Genomic DNA, 23496 nt, shown 5'->3' with positions numbered 1-23496 from the left:
CTGTAGGGAAGCATTTACAACAGCAACTGCCCTGTATATTAGGGAAGTAATCTTGTATGCTGATAAGAAATCACCACCAAGAGGAGCAGATTTCCACAGCCATGCCTCCAGGTTCAACCTACCCAACCATTACAGCTGCCTATATGAGAAAAAACCATCTTATATAGGAAGCAAACTACACAACTATCTACCGAAAGAAATGAGGAAGCATCAGGAAGCAGCTGAAGACAGAACTCAGCCGCTGGCTTAAAACCCGTCCATTTTACACCATCGATGAGTTTCTTCACTGGAGGGACCACTACCCATAAAATACTATCACACCATTGGAAACCTTGACTCTACTAAATTTCTCTAAGAAATTGTAAATAAAGAATGTTTGTCTTGTCTTACGTTTGCAAGCGTTGGGATCTTTTCCTGCAGGTTTCCAAGGAAGATCGTTGTAGAAGTCTTCACAAGCCTCGCAGTTCCATCCCTTGGTGTTGTGAGTACATTCACACTTGCCATGCACCATGTCTGCCCTCAAATCTGATCCGTCTATCGGAAGACAGCGTGAAGCGTGGCCGTAACAGGAGCACGACCCTCGCACAACCATCTCGTAGATGGCATAATAGTATTTCTCCTGTAAACAAGACACTAGCATTAAAAATGTCCTTAGAGAATAAAAAAGAGAGGTGTTTACCAGAGTAGCAAGACTAAAAAGAGCAAACTATAAAGAATTTTATTTTATTAATAAACCGATTTAAACCAATAGGTATTATTGATAGGATTGACAAATAATATTTTTATTTTATTCAAGTTTTGAAAAATATACATGGGAGATGGCATTTTCATAACTATTATTGTTTTCTAAAAAGAACCAATGGCAATTCTTTTATTAATGAAAAGAAATCTGTACGGCGAATCATGTTTTAACTGTGTATTTATTTCTAATATCCAATCCACACTACTGTATGGTTTATTTTGCCATTGCAACTAAAACTGGTTGAGCATATTGATACTCCATTCTAATTAATACCAAAGGGTTCACTGCTCAACTCAAGGCTATACATTCTTTTTCTGTGTAACATTTTTCATAGTTTGTTATACTTTCACTTGTATTTATTTATAAATTAGCTAGTTTTTATATTCACCTGATATAAAACAAACCAGTAATTAGGGAGATTGTGATTAATGAAACTTAGAACTAGATATCTGATTAAAAACTGTGACGTTACCAATAAGTAAAATTTAAATAGCATATCTGTTAAGAAAGTTAAATTGTGGATGATAAGTTTGTTTTAATGCATTCTCATTTCAGTAATTGGATATACAATAAAAAGACAATTTGTGTATTTGTAAATATAAATGTTCAGCAAATAGAAAATGTACTCTTTTTTGCCATAGACCTATAAATATGTATGTAAAATAACCCTGATCAAGTAGTTTAATAAAAAATTACAGTTCATAGAAGATTGTTATCAATGTTACTTTAAATAACAGAACTTCACATGAATTATGACAAATTTTGAATGAATTTCAATGGTTTTGAGAACAAACTACAAAATATTTTCAAGGGCCCACTTAATACTTAAGTAAATAGCAATTTAAGGTAGTACATAATTGGTGTAAATACCTGCATTTATGCGATCAATGTGTTGTTAAATTGCAACCGGTTTCGACTCACAAAGGGGTCATCATCGGACCAGTACAGATGTCTTCTTGCTTCATTCGAAGGTCGTCAATTCATAATAAACAAATTTGAATGAAGCATGAAGACATCTGTACTGGTCCGATGATGACCCCTTTGTGAGTCGAAACTGGTTGCAATTTAGCAACACATTAATCGCATAAATGCAGGTACTTACACCAATTATTTAGTATTTAAATGTGATCAGGGAGGCTAAAGTTCAATATAATGAAATTTAAGGTAGATTTGCCAACCTTTATTTCCTGCCGCTCATCAAGTAGATCGTCCCCAAGTGTGTGTAGTTTGGTGAAATTAATCCTCAAATTTGTCATCTTGAGAAGATTTTGGACCTCTTGGGAGTAGATATCATTGTAGAGGTGTTGAAGATTGGGTGATAAAACTCTCATGATAATCTAGAAAAAAATGTATTTATTTATCTAAAGGATATTATGTTATTTTTCATGAACAGCTGGTTAACTGTGTAAAACCTTAACCAATGGTTAACCTACCTTAACCTTAATACTATAATATCGTTAACTTTAGATAATTAAGAATACATACCATCCAAAATGATCAGTTAAAGCTAGTTTTTACACAAAGAGAGTATAGTGCAGTCAACCTTGCATAGAGTGTGCTACAATAGAAGTTCTATTCGCTCTTTTTAATGGGCACATAAATAATACGAGACTAAAAGCTCGCTAATCCGGCACATCCCATGGTTTAATACTTTCATTAATCTCGCATTGGTCTAAAGATATACATAAATTTCTTTAAATACTGTTTTAGCCACATTCAGCAGTCTCGGAAGGAAACGGCAAAGGTCGTTTGGACAAAAATAAATTCAGGGCCGTTTTATTTTAATTTAATTTTTAAAATTCTACATCACTACTAAAATGGGAGAAAGCACAATAAAACACAAAGTTATATATTTGAATTATCAATTATTCTAATTCTAATTGTTTTATACATAGTCATAATCACAACCACCAATGGCTTTGTTTAGAACGTTTGGGATCCAAATCTTTTAAGAGCTTACAGAGCTAGGGTGTTATCTGCATGGGAAAGCAGAGCTTTAAACATGACTCTTTAGAGAGTTTGAAGATTTTGATATGAAACTGTTTTTAGCAATTAATGCATGCTGATACCATATATAATCTAAAATCTTTTAAAAAAGTTGGGTAAACTATATTCAAACTAGATCATTTGTCAACAACATTTTACAGTAGCGCGTCGATTATCAGACCTGGTCATCTGAAACATCGGTTAATCAAAAGGCCGATCACCGATTTTGATTATGAGAGACGATCAGTGGTGGCGACGAAACTACAAGATATGCTCAAGGAAGTTGCCACCATTGCGAGTAACGTTCAGCAGAGACCGCATGACATGCTCACAAATATTGCTACAATCACAGGTGTGACAATCAAAACCAGAAAAAATTCATGTAAATGTATTTAAATGTTATTAGGCCTAATCAAAGTTAGGTTAATGTATGTAGTTTTCAACGACAATGAACAAGATTCTGAAAAAAAAAAACAGTTACCAAAACATCCCCAATCCCTGTTTGCTTTGGATAATCGACTCTACTTTACTATCAAACCAAATGTCAACAATAAAAGAATGAGATGAAGTTAAAACAAACTGTTCTAACATTGGCACTTACATATATATTTCTTTATTATTGAAACAAACCTCTCCATCGGTGGACGGAGCGACAGATGAATACCTCGAATCACAAACCACTTCAGTAAGACTTCGTTGAGGATCTTTGGAAATTCCAGGGAACGATTCATCGCAGTTTTGTGCAAAATATCTGTAAACCTGAGGACAAAAATGTCAGGAATAAAAATTAAAACAAAACACAGACCAAAAAGGACTTTGAAAATATAGTTTTTAACATCTTGATCAGAAGGATTATTAATAGTAGAACTAAAGGTACTAAAATAAACCAAAACAAAATTTCTTATCAAAAGTTACAATAACACTGTTACAATAAAATTGATGAAATTGTGAAACAATAATCAATGAAACAAACTTTTAACCTACATTGTTTAAAGAAATTATGTCTGATTTTTTTCAAAGCCATGGACAAAAATAAGGACATAGGTCAAAAATCTTGAGTGGCTTTAAAAATTATGAAAACTATTTTAATGTAGGATAACCTAAACTGACATGCAATAGAGTCAATAACATCAACACTTTCCTCACAAATTTTAAACCAGTGATAAAACCTTTCTAGTTGGTAAACTAGAGAAGGATGCTAAGATAAGAAATTCCTTATGATTGAAAACCATAGGTAAATTACCTGCCACGTTTTACCAAAATCGTAGGATCGTTCAATAAGCATAGCAGCTGGTCTGAAGGTTTTGAATGTAATGATAAGATGTGTGAAGTGAAACTCTGCTTCGAGGTCCAACTGTATCGTCACATTCTCCACCCCGTTTTCCGACTGCCACCAAGACCTTTTTTCTGTTCTGTTGGAACATAAAGTAAAATTAAAACCAGACAAATGCATTATAATGGAAAATTTTCATAAATTCTCTTTGGTTAATGGTAATAAATATTCCAAATTGAATTGGTTTGATAGGTTAGTAGTTATTGTATGGTGAAAAGTTATACATAAATATTAAGCAATGCTATAATTCAGACAGTTTGAAAGTATTTGGACCATTTAAATCAACTGTTGATCTATATTACAAGAATTTTTGTATTGGCTACACCACCCATTATTAAGTACCAGTGTTACAAATAATGGTTGGCTATCAAGAAGTTAGAGCTCTCTCTTTCTAGTTTGGTAATTTTCAGGAAATATTGTACCTTTTAGCTGATAATTTAATAAGAGATTCTAGTAGAGAGCCAGCCTTAGTAGGTCGGGTAAGAAATAAATATTTTTTTTAATATATTGTTTATGTCTTCTGCAAGGATTCTTTTAAACACATTCTTGATCCTTTAAAAAACAAGAAATATCATTTGGTAAATGCTATCATTAGTCGACTACAGCAGGCATTTACATCTACAGTTAACACATGCTTAAAATATGCAAATCTGTCACCATAATTGTAAGAAATCATCATGGGTCTTTCCACAATCGCCATAGATGATGTTGGATGTTGTTGCAATATAACAAAATCATACTCGGAGATCTATTTTTTTAGTAAAAGATTGAATAACATACCCCGGTTTCTTCCTGTACACGATGTTCTCTATCCGATGGTTCAAAAGAGGGTTATTGCTGGTCTGTGCCATTGAATCACACCAAAAACACTTCTTTCTTTCCTCCCCTTGGTGCTCAAGATGTGAAACGATACAATACCGTTCCTAAACAAACATTTATTCCTTCATAAAAAAGCTAAATGTACATAACGAATATGACAAATAAATAAAACAGTAAAGTATTGTATGTGCAGTACACTCCCATTAACCGAGGTTGCTGGGACCGAGACTACCTCGGTTCCCAAGAATCTAGGATAACACGGAGGTCGCATCGATTTTGAGATTAGGATTACGGTACCTTATTATGAAGTCAAATACTTGTAAAATATATCTTTAAACAACACATAGTGAATAAAAAAATGATAATAATGTTATTTAGATGTCACTTTTTTTTTAAACTTAGTATTGTTAAAGGAAAAAAACACAACAAACATGTTAAACACTTTTTAATCGTCTTGAAAACATTGAACACAGTAGGCCTAGCCTATTACAGTAGACCCCCTCTTAACCGACCTCGTATTAACCGATAATCGGATTATCCGCCTTGGATCGTGAAATAATACAGTTTGTTTTAACCGACTTTGCTTTGAGAGCAGCTCGGTTTAACCGCCGCTTTCTAGGAATCTCGGCATTTCCGCTCCCACCCTGGGTGATGAGAACTGAACCATACGCTTATCTCCACAGGATATGACTAAGAATAAGTTATTTTGTGTTGATCACAAAAAATATAGCATGGCCTATTGTCAGTTTGTCGTCATCTTTCGTTATCGTAGCTCGAGCACATTTGATCTGATATGTTATCTGTGTGGCAAATTTATAATATCATAAAGTGCGTTATGATTTTGAGAACTGATTATCTTATCGCTGGAGTAAACAAACAACGCAACTTGTAGGGAGGGCAGGGAAGAGGGGTTAACAACTCCAAGGTCAAGCTAGTTTTTGTGCCTCGCTCCAGCCTACAGTGAGAGGTTATAAATAAACATCCTATCCCTTGTAACAAAATGGTTGCTTGTATCTTTAATTTCGACAAAAGGTTCTGTACTGTATTACGATGGATTTAGAAAGCATAAATTAATACATTACAGTACTAAAGTTATTGAGATAGGAATTTTATTGACTGTTGCCTAGTATTATAATATATTCCACTGAAAGTAGGCCTATTAGACTTAACCATGTTTTGTGTTTATTTGTGACTTTTCTATCAATAATACTAAAAAGGAGATAAGAGTAGTTTATTTTATAACTAATGCAAGTATGACTTCAAAATATTGATTATATAATTCCAAATGAATAGCATTTCATTATGTTATGATTTTAGGGATTGCCCGTTTTAACCGACCTTTTGAGTTATCCGACGTAGGTCCGGTCCCATTAGGGTCGGTTAAGAGGGGGTCTACTGTATTAGAATTATGATAAACCAATACACACTACATTACTTAAAACAAAACACTAAGGTGGATTTTTTTTGTTTTAAAAACATAAAATTAAATTTTGTTTAAGTTTGACCTGATCTATAACTTGACACAATCATGTCTACATCAAAACATCATAATGATGTAGACTGACTGACACTGTGTTTGTTTATGTTCTGCAGATCGCTGGCACGGCTCGTCCAGTCCAGTTTGCCATCGGTAGCCAGCCAACCTAGTTTCGTGGGATTTTAATTTTTAAGGTTATTGCGGTTCATTCTAATTTTATTCCAAGTACTGTATTTGTTTCAATAAATCTCAAATTAATTACCATTTTTGTGTTTCTTTGAATAGAAACATTTTATAATAAAGTAATTATCATAGAGATTATAGAATACCAAAGTGTTTTATTATCCTACTGAAAATAAATATATATATTTAGGCCAAAAAAAAACAACCTCGGATTACTCGAAGGCTCGGATAACCGGGTCTCGGATAATTGGGAGTGTACTGTAGTATCTTACCTGTTAAATACACTTACAACAACTACAGATTGAAAGAAGGTAAGCTAAGAATTTTAGGAACTAGATTAGTAGTGCCGTAAAAAACATGTTAAAAAAACTACAGTAGTAGTGAATCTTAACGTTTCAAAAAACAAAATAAAAACAGACACAAGTAACTGTTGTCCATTTTTAATACTATTGTAAATTAAACTCTTGGCAGTAATCCCAATAGATTACTTACCAGAATAAGGTATGACGTTAATGATTTTAGTTGAGAATGATTTCAATCAAAAACAAACAGTACTGCAAAATGAATAGGTTATTATGGTGTTGTTTATGTAAACCACAGTGGAAACTTAATGAATTGAAGGTTACAGTACCTTTGTATTTTTAAGTAAATTTGCTTTTTGTTCTGATCTGAAGAAGACACAACAAAAGTGTCATCATGTTTGTTCAGAATGAAATGGGACTCCCTGGCAGATTACGGTATTGATTAAAACTGAGTAGCCCTACGATTCAAACTAAAAGTAAATATTTAAAAGTTTTAAAATCTCTAAATGTTTTAGAGAAAACATATTGATTGAAAAATTTACCTTGTGACCTTTTAACCCACAGGTTGATGAAGCCCATAACTTGCTTTCTCTCCCAATAAGCAAGTTTCCTGTTGCAGGGTAACACGAACTTCTTTCACATGGCGAATGCCTTTGGTGTGCTACACAAAAATGTTTAAAATTAAACATTCTGGATTTCTACAAGAGTAATCAAATGGGGCTGACCAACTAAATGCAGTTAGGTAAAATATTAAATTCAATATGTTTCAACATGAGTTGCCTTACACACTGTACCAGTATGGAGACAAAATTAACTTTATACTATGGCTATTTCCATCCATAAGTAAAATATGGAAATAATGTTATGGGACTCATCAGAGTTAAGCTGGGTTTTCCTTGGTCCGGAAGCGGAGCGCAGAGAGAGGAACGCGGAGAGCGGACTCCTCTTGTCTTGGGTAATTTAATATTACTGTTTTCCTAGAAGCGGAATGGAACGCCATAAGCACAAAAAAAATCGAAAAATTATGACAGGAAAAAACGCAGAACCTCATGTTAAGGTATTTTTTAAAGTATCAAATTAATGACAGTATCAAGTATATACATCCACGAAGTACTTTGTCACGTCAGGAAACAATTTAATGTGGTAGTCTCAAGAAAAAACCAGTCACAGTTATATTACAAGAAACAAAAATTTACTTGTGTACCCTCATCATTTCACAACAACTTTAGAGAAAAGTATCTACTATATGGGAATGCAACTGTATAATAAATTTCCTAACCCTATTAAAAGTTACACCTTCAACCCAACACAATTTTGAGAGAAGGTTAAAAGCTTGTTGATAAGAAAGACATATTACAAAGTTAATGACTTTTTGAATGATTCTGAAATGTGATAAGCCTTGGGTACCTACTTCCATAACATTGACTGAACAAAAAATCTGTTTTAAAACCTTGTTGTTGATACTCAAATGTTTTATATTGTTTATTTTAATTAAGACTATGTTAAATAGTTTTTATCCTCTGTTGTGATTACTGTTCAATTTTCCCTGTGGTTTATTAAACTGTTGATTTTTTTTGTATTTATAAACATAGGCCCTAGTATATTTTTTGTTAATGATTTTTAAATGTATTTGACCAAGAAGGAAACGGTGACTTTTATAAGGACAATTTTAGTCATGACGAAGCACCTGTATGTACATCCTATAAAACTCTGTACAGTTTTTGCCAATAAATATCATTTCATTTCAAACTTATCTAACAAATCAAACATATGTCATAGGATTGATGAACAATTTCCGTCCCTTTGAATAGGACGTACGTAATATTTAAATATAGACTTTTATATAACCGCTTATGAGGTAATTAAAGAAAATTAATTGTTTAAAGAGTACTTAGTAATTATTATTGAGCTGAGAGGAATATTTTTACATTTTGATACTTAAATCACAAACACATCAAGGAATCTTGATGATTGGTTTTGACTTATCTAAGGCCTCTATTTTTACTGTGGATGACTAAATTCAATCACAGAACTGAATGTTTTGATTAATTACAGGTCTATTAGTATACTAACAGTTAAAGCATTCTACTCTATAAGACCCCATTTTGATACTGACAGACATATATGAGAAGTTCAGGCCACCAATATTTAACTCCAGTAAATTTAGATGCAAAAAAGAAATTTATAGCTCACAATGGGCTTTAAACTGTCCATGGTCAGTGGTCAAATCCAAAAAGTGTTTTAAAACAATAATCAACTTGTATTATCTTCAGTAACACATAAATATGACATTGACATAAAATATAGTTTGTGAAAATGAAAAATCTATAACAACACTGATTTTAAAGTTACAGTTCTACTGGTTATACTAAACACTGTCATTGATAAACATTACAAAAAACAAAACTCCAACATAAACCAATTTGAAATTGTTACAATAAGTACATAACAATTAACCATAAGAACGTCTGACTAAATTAAGGAGTTGAAAACTTCAGAATTTTCCTTTCAATAAATTTGTAAGGTTAAATAGAACTTTAAAAACAGGAAATAGAAAAAAGTAAGCAATGTTAGAGTGACAAGAGAGATGTGTGGGACGGGGCAGAGGAAGTTGAGATAAGATGATAATGATGAAAGGTCAACTACAAACTGCACATTCAAACGTGTTTCCTCTCCCATAATATCACTGTACAAACAGTAGCTTAACTCGACAAATAAGGGATAACCATTAATCTTAAATTCCTTAAAAATTACTTAAGTCGTTTTCCTTACATAAATAATGAGGAGGCAGCACCTTCCAAGCACAATAATGACTACAATGGGAATTAATTATTTTATACCACTGTATTGTTTTATGAGTTTACATTATTGTGAATTGTAACAATGTGAATTGTACAAGTTCCACTATTAAATAGTGACTATTATGATCATGTTTCACATGAGGTGTATTTTGTTACTGTATAAAGTTTTTGCTGCATATTCTATATTTCCTAACCCCAATATGAACTACTGGATTGAGCTGATGCCATTGATGAAAGCCTCAACATGAATGAAGTACTCTTTCGACTTGAGTTGTAACTGTTTGCACTTGGGAAGCTGTCCTTGAAGCTTATCAGCTGTCCACACAGATAAAACCAAACAACTAAACTGGTTTAAGACAAAACTCTATAGTATTACAGTTAAAGAAAAGAACTGAGGAATTATGCTTTATGTTAAAACATTTTTTTAATGAAAACTCAAGAAATCACGTAGTTTTATAAATCAAAATTCAAACATAGTGGGATGAAATTACAAGGTTTGAAAATTGTAGTTTTTGTAGTATGGATTTTTAGACAGAAATAAAACTATGATAAAAATTAACATTTATATCTACAACAGATTCAAATAAAATGGCACCAGCTTGAGTTCTACCAGTTTTAAATAAGAGTATAGTGTGATGATTTTAATCTCAGAAATAAATTTATTTGGTTTGAAGAGCCAGGAATAGACGGGGTTATGTCAATTCTTTTCTGAATGTGTTTCTACAGCCTCGTTAGATTTTGACCTAGAAGAAAATTTGTACGGAGAAGAAAAAAAAGCCTAGACCTTTCGAGGCAGCAAAATACATACAGTGTGTAAATTAAGTATTGAAAGAAATCTGTATTTTTAAAACCAAAATAGATAGAAACATTCTGTTAGTGGCAATAATTGTTAACAAAGATTCCGCAATTTTTTACATCAAAATTATTTTTTAACCCCCCCTAACAGGGGAGGGGGTAGGGGGTGACTCATTTTTTTTCAATTAGCAACCCATATTGAGTGACCCCTCATTTTAAAGGGTTTGTTAAAAGAAACATAATGACGCAAATCTGAGGTGAATATCTCACCCCTAGCCAAAATAGCGGGTATTCCAAAATGGCGGGTATTCCAAAATGGCGGGTATTCCAAAATGGGTGCTCTTTCACATAAATTAAATTTTGGAATACCAGCCATTTAAGCTAGGGGTGCACCTACCTACCTCGGGTTTGCATCATTGTATTTCTTTTAACAAACCCTTCAAAATGAGGGGTCATTCAATAGGGGTTGTTATTTTTAAAATATAAGTCACTCCCACCCCCACCCTGTTAAAGGGGTTGAAAAAAAATTGTTGATGTTAAAAATTGTGGAACATATATCAACAATCAATTCCACAAACAGTATATTTCTTTCCATTTCGGTTTAAAAAATACAGATTTGTTTCCATTATTTGTGAAATTGGTGCTTTTTCGCATACAGTAAATCAAATTTTGGAATACCTGCCATTTTTGCTAGGGTTGAGATATCCACCTCAGGTTTGCTTCATTCTGTTTCTTTTGACAAATCCTTCAAAATGAGGGACTCAATAGGGGTTGCTATTTGAAAAAAATAATTCACCCCCTACCCTCTACCCTGTTATGGGGGTTAAACAATATTTTTGATGTAAAAAATTGCAAAACCTTTATTAACAATTATTGCTACAAACAGAATATTTCTATCTATTTCGGTTTTAAAAATACAGATTTGTTTCAGTACTTAATTTACACACTGTATAAATGGAATTAATACCTACAGGAGAAGAAGGCGCAAACAATAATTTAATACGAGAGATGGCCTGGTAAAAAAATGTTGACCTTTCCTGGTGTAGCCAAGTTGAAAGACCTTAAGAGGAAATTTTATAGATGTAGCCTATATGTTTAAGAGGTCTTGTGATCTATTATATAAAATCTACCACAGACTTTGAGGAAAGACTATGTAGCCTATTAAAAGGAAGGATTAAAAATTGTAAAGCATAATTAATAAATTGATAAGAGAGAAAAAATATCTATTAATGAGAAATTTTGCCTTACCTCTTGAGTAATTTAATTGCCTATTGTCCCATGGACCTTGTGCGTTAATACCTGAAACAGAAGAAAATATAATTTAGATACAATTTAATATTAATTGTGGCATAGTAGTTTACGCAAGGATCGCATAAAGGTAGTGTTAACAACACGAATATCATTTAAAAAACTTCTAAGAGTGTCGTTAAAACAATTTACACGAGTTGCGTACACTACTTTACCTACAACCGTTTTTTTAATTACTACTACTCATAACTTCTAAGAGAGGTTATGTTTTCGTTTATAACCTCTCATTGCCACTGACAGTAATGTAACGACTCATTGTACTAAAAACTAATTGCACCACTAATTAACAATTAAATTGGTCTTAACAGCTGATTAGTTGAATTTTGAAGCATTGCAATTTTACTTTTTTTCTCTCAATCCCAGAACCTCATTGGTCTATTACTTGTGTTGTTAAGTAAAACAATGCTGTTAAGTAAGTAAACAATGCTGTTAAGTGACTCTTTTCAATTCTAAGAACTGAACTGAAATAGCTATTAAAAAAAACCCGGTAGTAGGTAAAATATATTAACTACATACACTCGTTTATGTGTTTTAACGATTTATCTTTTAACACTTAACTTGAATATAAGTAATTTGAATGATTTTACTTTCTCCCCTATACATAAACCGATATGGAGAAATTTTTTGCTAAATTTTGGTTCGTGGGTTGGGTACTAATCAATGGTATCTCCAGATGTTTTTTAATTTAGATTTTTTTAAATTTTTAAGGCAATTTTTCCATAAACCGTATAGAATAATGGAAAAATTTGATTTCAAAAACAGCTAAAATAATTGATAAAAATTTAGAATGTTAACTTATGTTTCTATTAACCCTGAATAAAATTGTAGCCTATAACCCCCATGCTGTAAAGTGCTGCATTTATGCTGTAACAATTACGGTAATTGCAATTTTTTTTATTTTACTCATTATATATCATAACCCCCCTCCCCCACGCTTACCCATTATAAGGGGTTTCAACAAGCTAATGGAATAATATGTGTGTCAGTTTTTGAATAAGTTACCGCTTATTTTTAAATAATTTTAGCAAAGATACAATTTTTAAATTCCAAACATATCAATGTATCTTATGCCAAATTAAATCAGTTGAAACATGCATTTCTCGGAATAATAAAAAAGACTACTTGAAACAAAAATTGGATCTAAATATCAAGATGTCCGAGAATTAAAAATTTGTTACTACATAACACACCATTTTAACAACACATCATTATGAGATTTGAGCCTTTACTTTTGATCAAGTATTATGTAACACAATCATACATGATAATTGTTGGAATATGAGGCATATGGAATAGTAATGTGATCCAATGGTTTGTAGTTCATCTCAGTGGCGGCTCTAGGACCTAGTCTAGGGGGGGGCTCCGGGGGGTTTGGGGGGGTGTGGAGCACCCCCCAACAAAAGAGGGGGGTCCGGGGGATTTTAAATTTTTAAAGCCGTTTGGTGACTTTCTGAAGCAATTTTAACGCCTTAGAACTGTGTCCAATAATAGTCCAAAAACTCCCATTTCACCTGTTGTTTGTCATGCATGAGCAAATAGACATAAGTAGAGTAAAGTAAAGTATATTTTTTAAATAGTTTTTACCAATTTATTTAATAGATCAGATTTATTATCCTAATAGAACTAGGCCTATATTAAATATGAATAGATATTGCAAAACATAACAATTAATCCTCTATTGTGGTTTCTATTTCATAATTCAACTTTTTAAACCTAGTTTTAATTTGTACTGCTCAATTTCGGAATTTTGGGGGAGGGGTTTGACCCTCTAACCCCCCTCCCTGCCTACGGCCTTGTAAAACGGGACTACACTGTATTGAAAATATAACTAACAATTGATAATTTAATAGTAAAAAATCCACGGCAATAATGAGTAGATAACCAAACGGTAAGGCCTGACATTGATTGAATTGTATAATTTAAACACTCACGGCAATAACGAATAGAAAACCAAACCATGAGGGTAAGGCTTGACTAATTGTATTGTATATTAAAACATCCACGGCAATATGAGTAGAAAACCATACCATGAGGATAAGGCCTAACTTTAATTGTACTGTTTGAATGTGAAATCCATCCTCCTTTCTTTCTGCCCGGCGAAGTGATCTATTACTTTTTCGTTGAAGTTTAAAGTTGACAACAGCTTTTTTTCGATAGAACACATAGCAAGCGCACTTAGTCTGTCTTGTTTCATGGTACTCCTGGTAAACGTTTTAATTCGTTTCAAAGTAGAGAAACAACGTTCACTTTCCGAAGTAGTCATAGGTATTGTGCTTATGATTTTTAAAAGTTTGATTGACTCTGGAAGCACATCTTTGAGGTTGTTGTCATAGACAAAGTTGAGTAGTCTTAATGACCCTGTGGCCGTTGAAAAATCATCCCTATTGTAAATAACATTTAACTCCTGTTTCAATTCAGTTTTATTTAGGCTAAATAGTTCCGCAGCAGCGTGTAACTCTTTTTCGGGAAACTTGGTTTTAAACTCCCCAAACAAACTTGGCTGAAACAGTTTTGCCGCGGACAAATGATTTACAAACGTAAAACGGTCATCAATTCCCGACGTAATTATGTCACACACTTCCTTTGCGAGGACACGTTTTTGATCGTCGTGTCTTCTCCGCTTTTTGCTCGATTCGGGTTCACTATCTCTCGGTTGATCTAACATGGTCGAGTTTCTTACGCGATCTACCACAGTTTTGAAATCGCCGACAAACTTAAACGCCTTGACGCAATCAATTGTTGTTTGCTGCAGTTGGTTGTACAGAATGTCACTGTGGGGCAGTATTTGATTGAAGTTTAGCCAGAAAATAAAGTCTTCGTCTTTTAGAATACTTCTTAGGCCAACAGCTTTATTTATTGTGGCATAGTCATTGGTGTCATCGTCGAGTACGTAACTTAAACATTCCTCCAACTCTCTTTGATAATTAAAAATTGTGCTTACAATTCTGGATTTAAAATTCCACCGAGTACCTGAGCTTTTTGGAATACGACGTTTTACTATCTCATCGAGAACTGCAGTTCTCTTTGTTGACTGGGAAAAGAATGATGAAAACCCCTCGATATTACTGAAGAATATCTTAACCTGCTTATTTTGTGTAGCACTGCGTTCAATGATTAAGTTTAATTGATGTGCGTAACAGTGGACAAAATTTGCATTCTTATATTTAGATTTTACACGCGCTTGTACTCCCGTGTGTTGGCCACTCATTACGGAAGCCCCATCGTAGCTCTGGGCAATGACTTTATCAGGAGTTTTGTCGAGGTTTAATTGCTCTAATACTTCAAAAATTGTTTCGCTAACTGATTCTGCATCATGGCCTTTTGGTCTAATAAAAGTGATAAATCGCTCGTGAATCGTGCCATTCAGCTCGTACCTAATAACAAATACTAGTTGGGATAAAGTGGCACAGTCTGTTGTTTCGTCGGCTTCAATAGCAACATAGTCGGTTTGTGTCAATTCGTCACGAATCATTTGCAGACAAACGTAATATATTGAGTCCAATAACTCGTTCTGTATGGTTTTAGACAGACCCAAAAACACTCGGTTATTTGTTTGATTTATGTGCTGTTGCAATGTTACATCCAGCTCCGCCATAAGGTTAACCAAACCACGAAATATGCCAGGATTTTTTGAATTTTCGCGTTCATCATGTCCTCGTAATGCTAATTCAAACGCTCCACAAAATTTAATTGCATCAATTAGCTTACTTAGAATGTATCGATTTTTCGAAACATCTTCATTTTGTTTTTGTATTTTTAACCTATATGCATTGTCCAATTGGCATCTAATATCAACTTTACCTAAAACAGCATATTCTATTGACGCATTTATGTGTTTTTCACTTGTTTTGTGTTTTTTTACTTTTTCCAGTAGATGTTTAAGGTCTGAAATGCCGTCTACAGTCCATGCTCTATCTTGAACCCCCATGACCAAACAAGTGTAGCAGAAAAATGAATTTTTAATTGAACAACCACATAGCCAATCTGCATGATTGTACATATGTGGCGAAAATTTTCGTGTGAAGCTATTCTTATTCTTTGAACTGTTTTGAATTTGGTTTATGTTCATGAAAGGTCTAGGAGGTCCTAATTTTTTCAAAGAAATTCTGTGGTCAATATTTTTGATCCCTTCATTGATAATCAGGCTAACTTCGTTAGTGACGTTAGCGACGACAACGAAATGCCGCCGTCCATTATTATTTAGATTTAGGCCTTCAACCCACGGCAAATTTACCCGTAATAACTTATTAAGACTAATAATAAGTAACTATAACTAAAATTGTCCGAGTCACTTTACCTATGGTTAGTTTACTTAGTTTTCGGGTTGATTAGGTTAGCCTATACTAAAACTACAGACGTAACTTATTGACTCAAAGATACCAACTAACTAACTCAATCAATTAAGTATAACTATTAATAATTTCTACTTAGCTCTTTCAATCTTCAACAAACTACTGCTGCCTTCCTTACGCCTCCATCACTATCACTAAACACTATTGATCACAAAACAACAGGTCGTTTGGCACTAAACTATAACTGAACTGTGGTCATGGACATGGAAAGAAGTGAGGTTAGTTAATGTTTATGGTAGTGACAGTGTGGATGATGGCTCCAGCGCTGCCAACATGGTTCTTCCTATCCTAATCGTGTGTGATGCAGAATTATCCAGTTTAGGGTGGCTGCCCTGATTTATGGATGCGTGCGCAGCTTTGGACTCTGCCCCAGAGTCCCTATTGTAAAGCATTGGAATGACGTCACGGCACCCTCAGCGCTGTTAGGTGTTTCTACCATAAGACTACATGCATTGAGTTTGGGACGGAGGTTGCCGCCGTCCGCAATCCACATTATGAAAGCGACTATCGCAAAACAGTCATTACTGGATTCAAAATTTAAAACTATTTCATTTCATATTATTATCATATTGATTAAGTAGTCGTAAGTAATTGTAATTTAATTTTAATTACGACATATTATTTTTTTATTACATAAATAAAAAAAATATTGATTTCTGTATTGTTGGGAGGGCGGCGTCCGAGAGTCCTTATGGGCTAGCCGCTACTGGTTCATCTCAAGCTAAAGGTCCACCATGGTTTAGAAAACATAAATGATAATTAGATGAGAACTAACTGTATTGAAGATCTCCTTGTACAAAAAGCCATGTCAATTTTCCTTCATCAAATTTAAATACAATAATATTAATATTATGCACATTATATAGTACAGTGTCCTGAGCAATAGCAAAATCTAGAGGGTTAATTAAAAACTATTTTCGTACGCATATTTTTATTACTTTTAATTTTAAATTAAAAATTGAGCAATTAATTTATTTTATTTTAAAAAATGTTTAATCAATTTCAAAAACATGTCACAGGACCGTTTTACTGTGATTCCAATAGTAAATAAATCTAAAAACAATCTGGAAAATACACAAGAATACAGTGCACTGTAAGTTTAAATATATTTTAACATTTTAACAGCTATGAATTTATCACACTGGGTCATAATTTATACTCAAAAAATCAAATTAAAGTATTTCAACCAATGCTGGTGCTACTACCGCAAGCGAGGATTTTCAAAGGTAGATCAAATCTAAGATAAACAAAAATAATTAAGGATGTAGGGATGTAATAAATGGAAAACCCTATTTACTATTCCAAAACAAAAATTTTTAATTCAGTGGTGTTATTTTTACACAGGTTACACAAGAGCGTTTCTATTTGAAAACCCAGCTATGGGTATTAGGAAAAGATAAATCTTCACATTGTAGGGATCATTAGGTTGAAGGACACCAGGGATATGACAGATGAGGGGGGAGAGGGGGGGGGAGAGAGAGAGAGAGAGAGAGAACCTATTGTCAGCCATGTGCAGGAGACATATGGTGACCAGATGTGGACTCTCACCCACTTCCATCACCCTTTCTCACACTTCCATTGTCACATTCCTCAACATTTTGTTACTCACACCCAGCTCTGAACCGACTCATCCACTCCAAACAAGACAAAGATTAGATTAATGTTCATCAGTTAATGAAAATAAGTACAAAGCTACAAACAAAAACCTTTTCTACTATCCTTTTAGATCAAATATTTTATTCTTATAGAAGTTTCCAAAAATACTTTTTTCTTTAAAATTTGCAATTCAATTTTTAAATAAACAGTATCAACAATCTGACACATGCTTTTTCCCATTAGCTTGTCAACAACCTTTATCATGGGTAGTAAGCGGTGGGAGTAACTATGATATTTTAGAGGGAAAATCACAAAAGCTGCAATAACTTTTGATCTGTAATTGTTTCAGCAATGGGGGCTTGCACTATTTTGTAAACAAATCGAGCATAGTATAGCCAATGAAATACATGTTAGGAAAGAAAATTGTCATGCATTTAAAAATTTACACATTTTTCTGAGCAATCTAGTCTAGACAGTAGACACAGGATCAGAACTATAACCAAGACTAAATCTAAAGGGAATAGTCAAAGAGCGTTTTAGGGCCTCTTCTATAAAATTTGTTGAGTTTACAACTATTTTAAAGCTGATTATCTAAACAAATACTGATGCAATCAATCAATCTTTATTCATGTAAAATATATTGAATCCAGAGATGTGAGTTCCGTTGTACAGGCACTGAGTAAAGGAGTAGTAATTAGAGAAATGTTGGGGGATGGAGAGGAATTGTAGCTTGAACTTGAGTTCCAGCTCCTTGGTTTATAAGGACAATTTTATTCATAACGAAGCACCTGTACATACATTCTGTGATATTCAGTACATTTTGTGCCAATAAATATAATTTATTCATCATTCCAGTGTCTCAAATTTGGTAAAGTGTTGATTATGACACTGCTGTTATCTACAGACTTGACTACCGGTAGGTTAAATTTTAATGTCATCTTTGTAGGTTAATAAACTTAAAATATTGTAAAAAGGCTATTATTTACTCACTGGTAAAGGTGATTAAAATTGTTGCAGATATGAGGTACATTTGGTAAGCTGCCACCGCCATCCCTAAATGAAGGACCTGAAACATTAAACATTTGTCAAACATATGCGAAACTTGAGCTAAACTATAGAAAATATAATAATGATATGTGAGTTACTATCATTGGCAACAACAGTATTATCTAGAATTTCGGTTCAAATTATTCAGTTTTTATTGTTCACGCTGTTCCTAAATTATAGTTATGGTTTAACACAATTGATCCACAAAGGCCTGTGCGTATGGAGTAAGAGTACAAGACAAGAAAAAATTTTACTGGTAAATTTTAAGTAACGGCACCAGGAGTCGAACACACAACATTGCTGCCTCGGTTTCACAGTCTGTTGAGCTACATACTGAGCCACCGATGCAGTAAGCTAGGCAACCGATAACTACCAACAAAACACAGAAATAGATGAAGAGGAGAATAGAAATAGATGAAGATATTGTATATAGTTTTATTATATTATAAATTATGACGCAATCTATCAGACTAGATCTGTCAAAGATGCAGGATTCAAGTATCAAGTACGGTAAGTAAAAAAAAGTTTAATATTTAAAATACTGAATTACTGATTAAAAAAAAAATTAAATTGTAGGCTAATCTCTTTGAATTAATTTTACACTTCAAAATTCTCTGATTCTTTTCTTTTCCCAGGCCATCATGGTAGAGTGTTAAATTATGTAGTTGTACGGGTAAGAAGTTGTAAATTATCTCATTGCTGTGTTGTAACCTTAATTGGAAACAAATGTAAATAGCGAGTGATGTCAAACCTGTTGACAACAAGTTGACTCAACAAGGCAACGCTATGATTAAAAATAACCCCTTCAAAAAAAGGAGCTTTTCTAACAGGATAGTCTACATATAAAGCGGAGCCCGGTTGAAAGATGGCAGACATAGACATATTTTATTTATACTATAATGTTCTTTATAAAGTAGCCTACAATTAACTTATACGTAAGAACAGGTGTTTTGTCATGTATTTAAAATCAAATTAATAGTCCTAGTTAAAAAAATAAAATATACTCAATAGTTAGGATATCAATGAGGTTTGAGCTACACAATAGGGTTCTCCCAGGGAATAGCAAGCTTAATCCATTGTTTTATCATTTTATTTTATCTTTGAATGGAGTAATTAATTGTACGTGAATAATGTGAAATAGGGTGTTTATTGTTTGTGATAAAAGATCAAAAGCTAAAATCACTGCAAAATCTCAAAGGTAATTGAAATATATGAACATAACACATACCTAACTTAATTTATCTCAGAATTATATACCGGTAATACTGTTACTGATTTTTAAAAATCCACACATTGAAAAAGGATAAAACACTAATTCTTACTTGGTTAATAACAAAACTCTTAAAGGTGAGATCAATGTTTGACAAAGGACTAACCAATTGAAATAAAACACCCCTGACATTTTATCGTTTATAGTTCTAGCCTATTCTAGCCTCTTCTCGTTCTGTCTATTCCAGGGATTCTAGCTGGAATTTACAAACATTAAGAATTACCAAATTTGTCCACGATTTCAATTACTGGAATACTATAAAATTTTTAGGTGTTGAGAGGTCTGTGTTGGACTTTGACCTTAGGCCTAGTTGAGATGAATGGAACCCTTCAGTAGGCCGGGGCATGACCTGCTTATCTGACTATCACTGGTCTCATTAGTTCTGATAATCCTTCAGAGTCGGTCTAATTTAAACAGAAATAGTCATTTCCTTTTGAGTGATTTCCAGTAATGTCCGGTAAACTGTTTTGACGACTACTTACGATGTTTTTTGGTAGAAGCGCAACCCTACACTAGTCGAGTTTTTCATTTTTAGAGAGAGCATTAAAAATCCTCGTATTACATATTTTATATTGTCACATATCACATCAATGAATCATACATAGCTATGTTTCTCGTGAACTTTCAAATACATACTTCTTGCTGTTTTTAAAATTAGGCCTTAACCATTATTTTTTGTTTACAATGCAATACATAAACAGGAAGTAATAAAGGATTTGACACCATATCGATGAACAATACGTAGCTTAGGACATGGACCCAACCCTTGGTTTGCCATAGCACAGCGCTCCAGAACTATCAGTAGGCCTACTACTGTTCAATCTCGTAACTGTACTATCCTTCTTTTGTCTTGATTGAAAATATATAAGTTGCCAATATCCTATACAATTAAAAATGTTATTATTGTCTTTTGTAGCTTTTCATTTCTGAGGATAAATGTTTTTTTGCAATCGCTTCAGCATGATATTAGAATGGGCTTCAGTCAATAAATTATACGAGACATTTTTTTACATAGTAAGCTTCAAACAATTAGTCCTACTAGGAGTTTATTTCTAATAGCTAAACTTATTCACGGTACAGTAGTTTTCATGCAAAGAATTATTGCTGGAGTAATATATTTTCAGCCCAAGTGAACTTTCGTTAACTAAGTTAGACCTATCTCTATGATTACAAATAAGTAATGGATTGAAACCCACCTTTCTACATTAACAACTCCTACTTCTCTCATGCTTGTTATCCAAATTAGCTAGGCCTAATTAGCTTAGCATAGGCGTAAGATTAATCCAAAATTGATCGTTTTAACACTGATACCCGGATAAGTGTTTTAGGCTCGTAGGCCTAAGTTACTATCAATAGGCCGTAGGCTACAATAGACTAAGTTACATTTTGACACAAAAGATGAGTATTCACTAGAAATGATAAGAAACTAATGTGCTGAGAAAGTTGTGTAAGCCATTTATCTTTTATACACTAAACAAACTGATAAGTTAGGCCTAGTTTTCTTCTGAGAATAAGTTTAGGCAAAGTCAAATTATGGTATAAAAATTGGGGCCATTAATATTATCTTGTAGCTTTGTAGGCCTACTATAGAATAATTTACTAAGCTGAATGGTTATGTTTACTAAGCTAATTAGATGCATAGATGTACATTAAATGAGTAAGCTAGCCTAGTTTACTGCTTGAATTAATTTGACATTCTAACCAATAATTTTATGAGAATGCAATATTCTTGTTGCTTTTGATCTTAGGACATTATGCAATTAAATACAGTGATAACATGAGTTAAACAATTCAGAACAAATTTGTTATAGTAATAATACCTGTGAAAAGTAAATAAGTTAAATCCGAATTTGAAGTTTCAAAACATAACCTTCTTGCTCTGGTGTTCAAGTATAACCATAACCATAGTTTCACTTACTACACTATTTAATTTTTATTCATAGATTGGTCACGTTTTAAGGCGGTTATTACATAATATATTTATGAAGACAACTTAAAAATTGCATTTATAGAGTATTGTCCTAGTTATAGTTTGAAAGGGAAGGTGAATAACCTCTCACTTGTAAAGCGATTATTTTTAACTACACCTGTTTACACTTGATATGAAGCTAATAAACAGGTGTTGACTAAAGGCAGATAAAAGAGAAAACTACTTTTACGAACCTGATTAAAGTCCTCGATAAAAGATCTGTCACAGCACACGCGTTTTCTCCCTCATTCGGAATATTTAATGGCACTTGTCGCAAAAATAAAATTTTCTCCGAGCTACGAGTTCAAGACGACAAAAAATAGGTAGGCTCGGATGTGGCGCAAGGCACAAGCCCCATTGAAAGGAACTGAGAAGGCGTGTCTTTCGTGGCTCGTGGGAGGCGGCCAGCTCATCTGTTATCTGTTATCTCTTCCTTCCCTCCTTCCGTCCCTGGATGAGACAGATTTCACTGAAGAATTTTATTTTACTCGTAGCCAGCAGTAATGCTATACTAGTTTGTAATCTGATTAACTGTAATATTTAATTTTGTTTACCATTATTTGATAAAGAGATTATTTGAGAACAGTATGTATGTATGTCCCAGGTCCCTAGTATTTAAAGGGAGGAAACCAGGTTAGATACCCCCTGTAGACATCCCCCAGAAGTAAAAAATGAGAAAATTCTAACTAAACCATTTAAATACTGTGCATAATTATTCTTCCGAATAATTAGTTCTAATTTCAGTGGTGTAGTGAAGCGGGAACATGTGGGAACGGAGTTCCCAATCCGCTTTTTGCAAAGAACCTATATATCTATAACGTCCCCCCACTGAAAAATTTCCGACTACACCGTAACCACTGTGCTAATTGATCCTCTGAATGTTTACCACAAAACACATGTAAAATAACGGGATTGAAGTCTTAAAAGAAATTCTAAAATCAACGCTTTCGTGTGTTAAACCATTCATCGAAATCAGGTTCCAGAATTTAAAAAAAATATATTGAGGTCTCCTTACAGTATCCCAAGTCAATGGCTCTGGTAACGCTTGACATGGTTAATAGTGAAGTTAATTGACTGGACCAGAATTCATACATAAATCAATTCATTCACGAGAATGTTGTCCATGTTTTTAATTATCATAGCCTATATTTATACCATGTAAATTATGATTGCATGGTACATGCAATATTGCAAGAGATAATTATCCACTAAAATAAAAGCAAACCCATTGAATATAAATCTAATACGAGTTTATGGTCAATGTTAATGCATTCGGGGTATTTTGTTATCTGATAGCACCACAGTTCTTAAACCATATATGAAAATAAACATAATATATGTAAGTATTTGGATTGTATTTTACAGTTTTTACCAGTTATCATGATTATTTTCTAAACATATGGTAAGTGGTTTTATCACATACGTTGATGTTTTACTATTAAACAACATCGTTGAATAAAAACCTATTTTTCACATGGGTGTACTCATTATGTTTTGAGGTGCGGCTCACACAATC

At 33.3% G+C, this 23496-nt stretch overlaps 1 protein-coding gene across 2 annotated transcripts in view; it reads right to left on the bottom strand.

Moving 5' to 3' along the window:
- Window positions 1-22344, bottom strand: part of LOC128997726 (laminin subunit beta-1) — a 61475-nt gene extending 39131 nt beyond the window's left edge. The window contains exons 1-9 of one of the 2 annotated variants that reach the window (XM_054423369.1): window positions 22175-22344; window positions 18685-18760; window positions 11687-11737; window positions 7385-7503; window positions 4842-4984; window positions 3972-4140; window positions 3359-3487; window positions 1921-2079; window positions 391-619 (exon numbers count right to left, since the gene is read on the bottom strand). In XM_054423369.1, the coding sequence (XP_054279344.1) occupies window positions 391-619; window positions 1921-2079; window positions 3359-3487; window positions 3972-4140; window positions 4842-4984; window positions 7385-7503; window positions 11687-11737; window positions 18685-18745 (1060 nt within the window). In that variant the 5' untranslated portion in view covers window positions 18746-18760; window positions 22175-22344. Of the gene's footprint in view, window positions 1-390; window positions 620-1920; window positions 2080-3358; window positions 3488-3971; window positions 4141-4841; window positions 4985-7384; window positions 7504-11686; window positions 11738-18684; window positions 18761-21831; window positions 21966-22174 lie in introns of those variants that run through there. The other variant, XM_054423370.1, reaches the window with a different exon arrangement.
- Window positions 22345-23496: the final 1152 nt, after the last annotated feature.

This window comes from Macrosteles quadrilineatus, unplaced genomic scaffold (assembly GCF_028750875.1).
Source record: "Macrosteles quadrilineatus isolate MER2022 unplaced genomic scaffold, UCM_ALF_1.0 Scaffold_7__1_contigs__length_78375512, whole genome shotgun sequence".
NCBI classification, from domain to species: domain Eukaryota; kingdom Metazoa; phylum Arthropoda; class Insecta; order Hemiptera; family Cicadellidae; genus Macrosteles; species Macrosteles quadrilineatus.
This window is presented reverse-complemented; position numbering and strand designations above follow the sequence as displayed.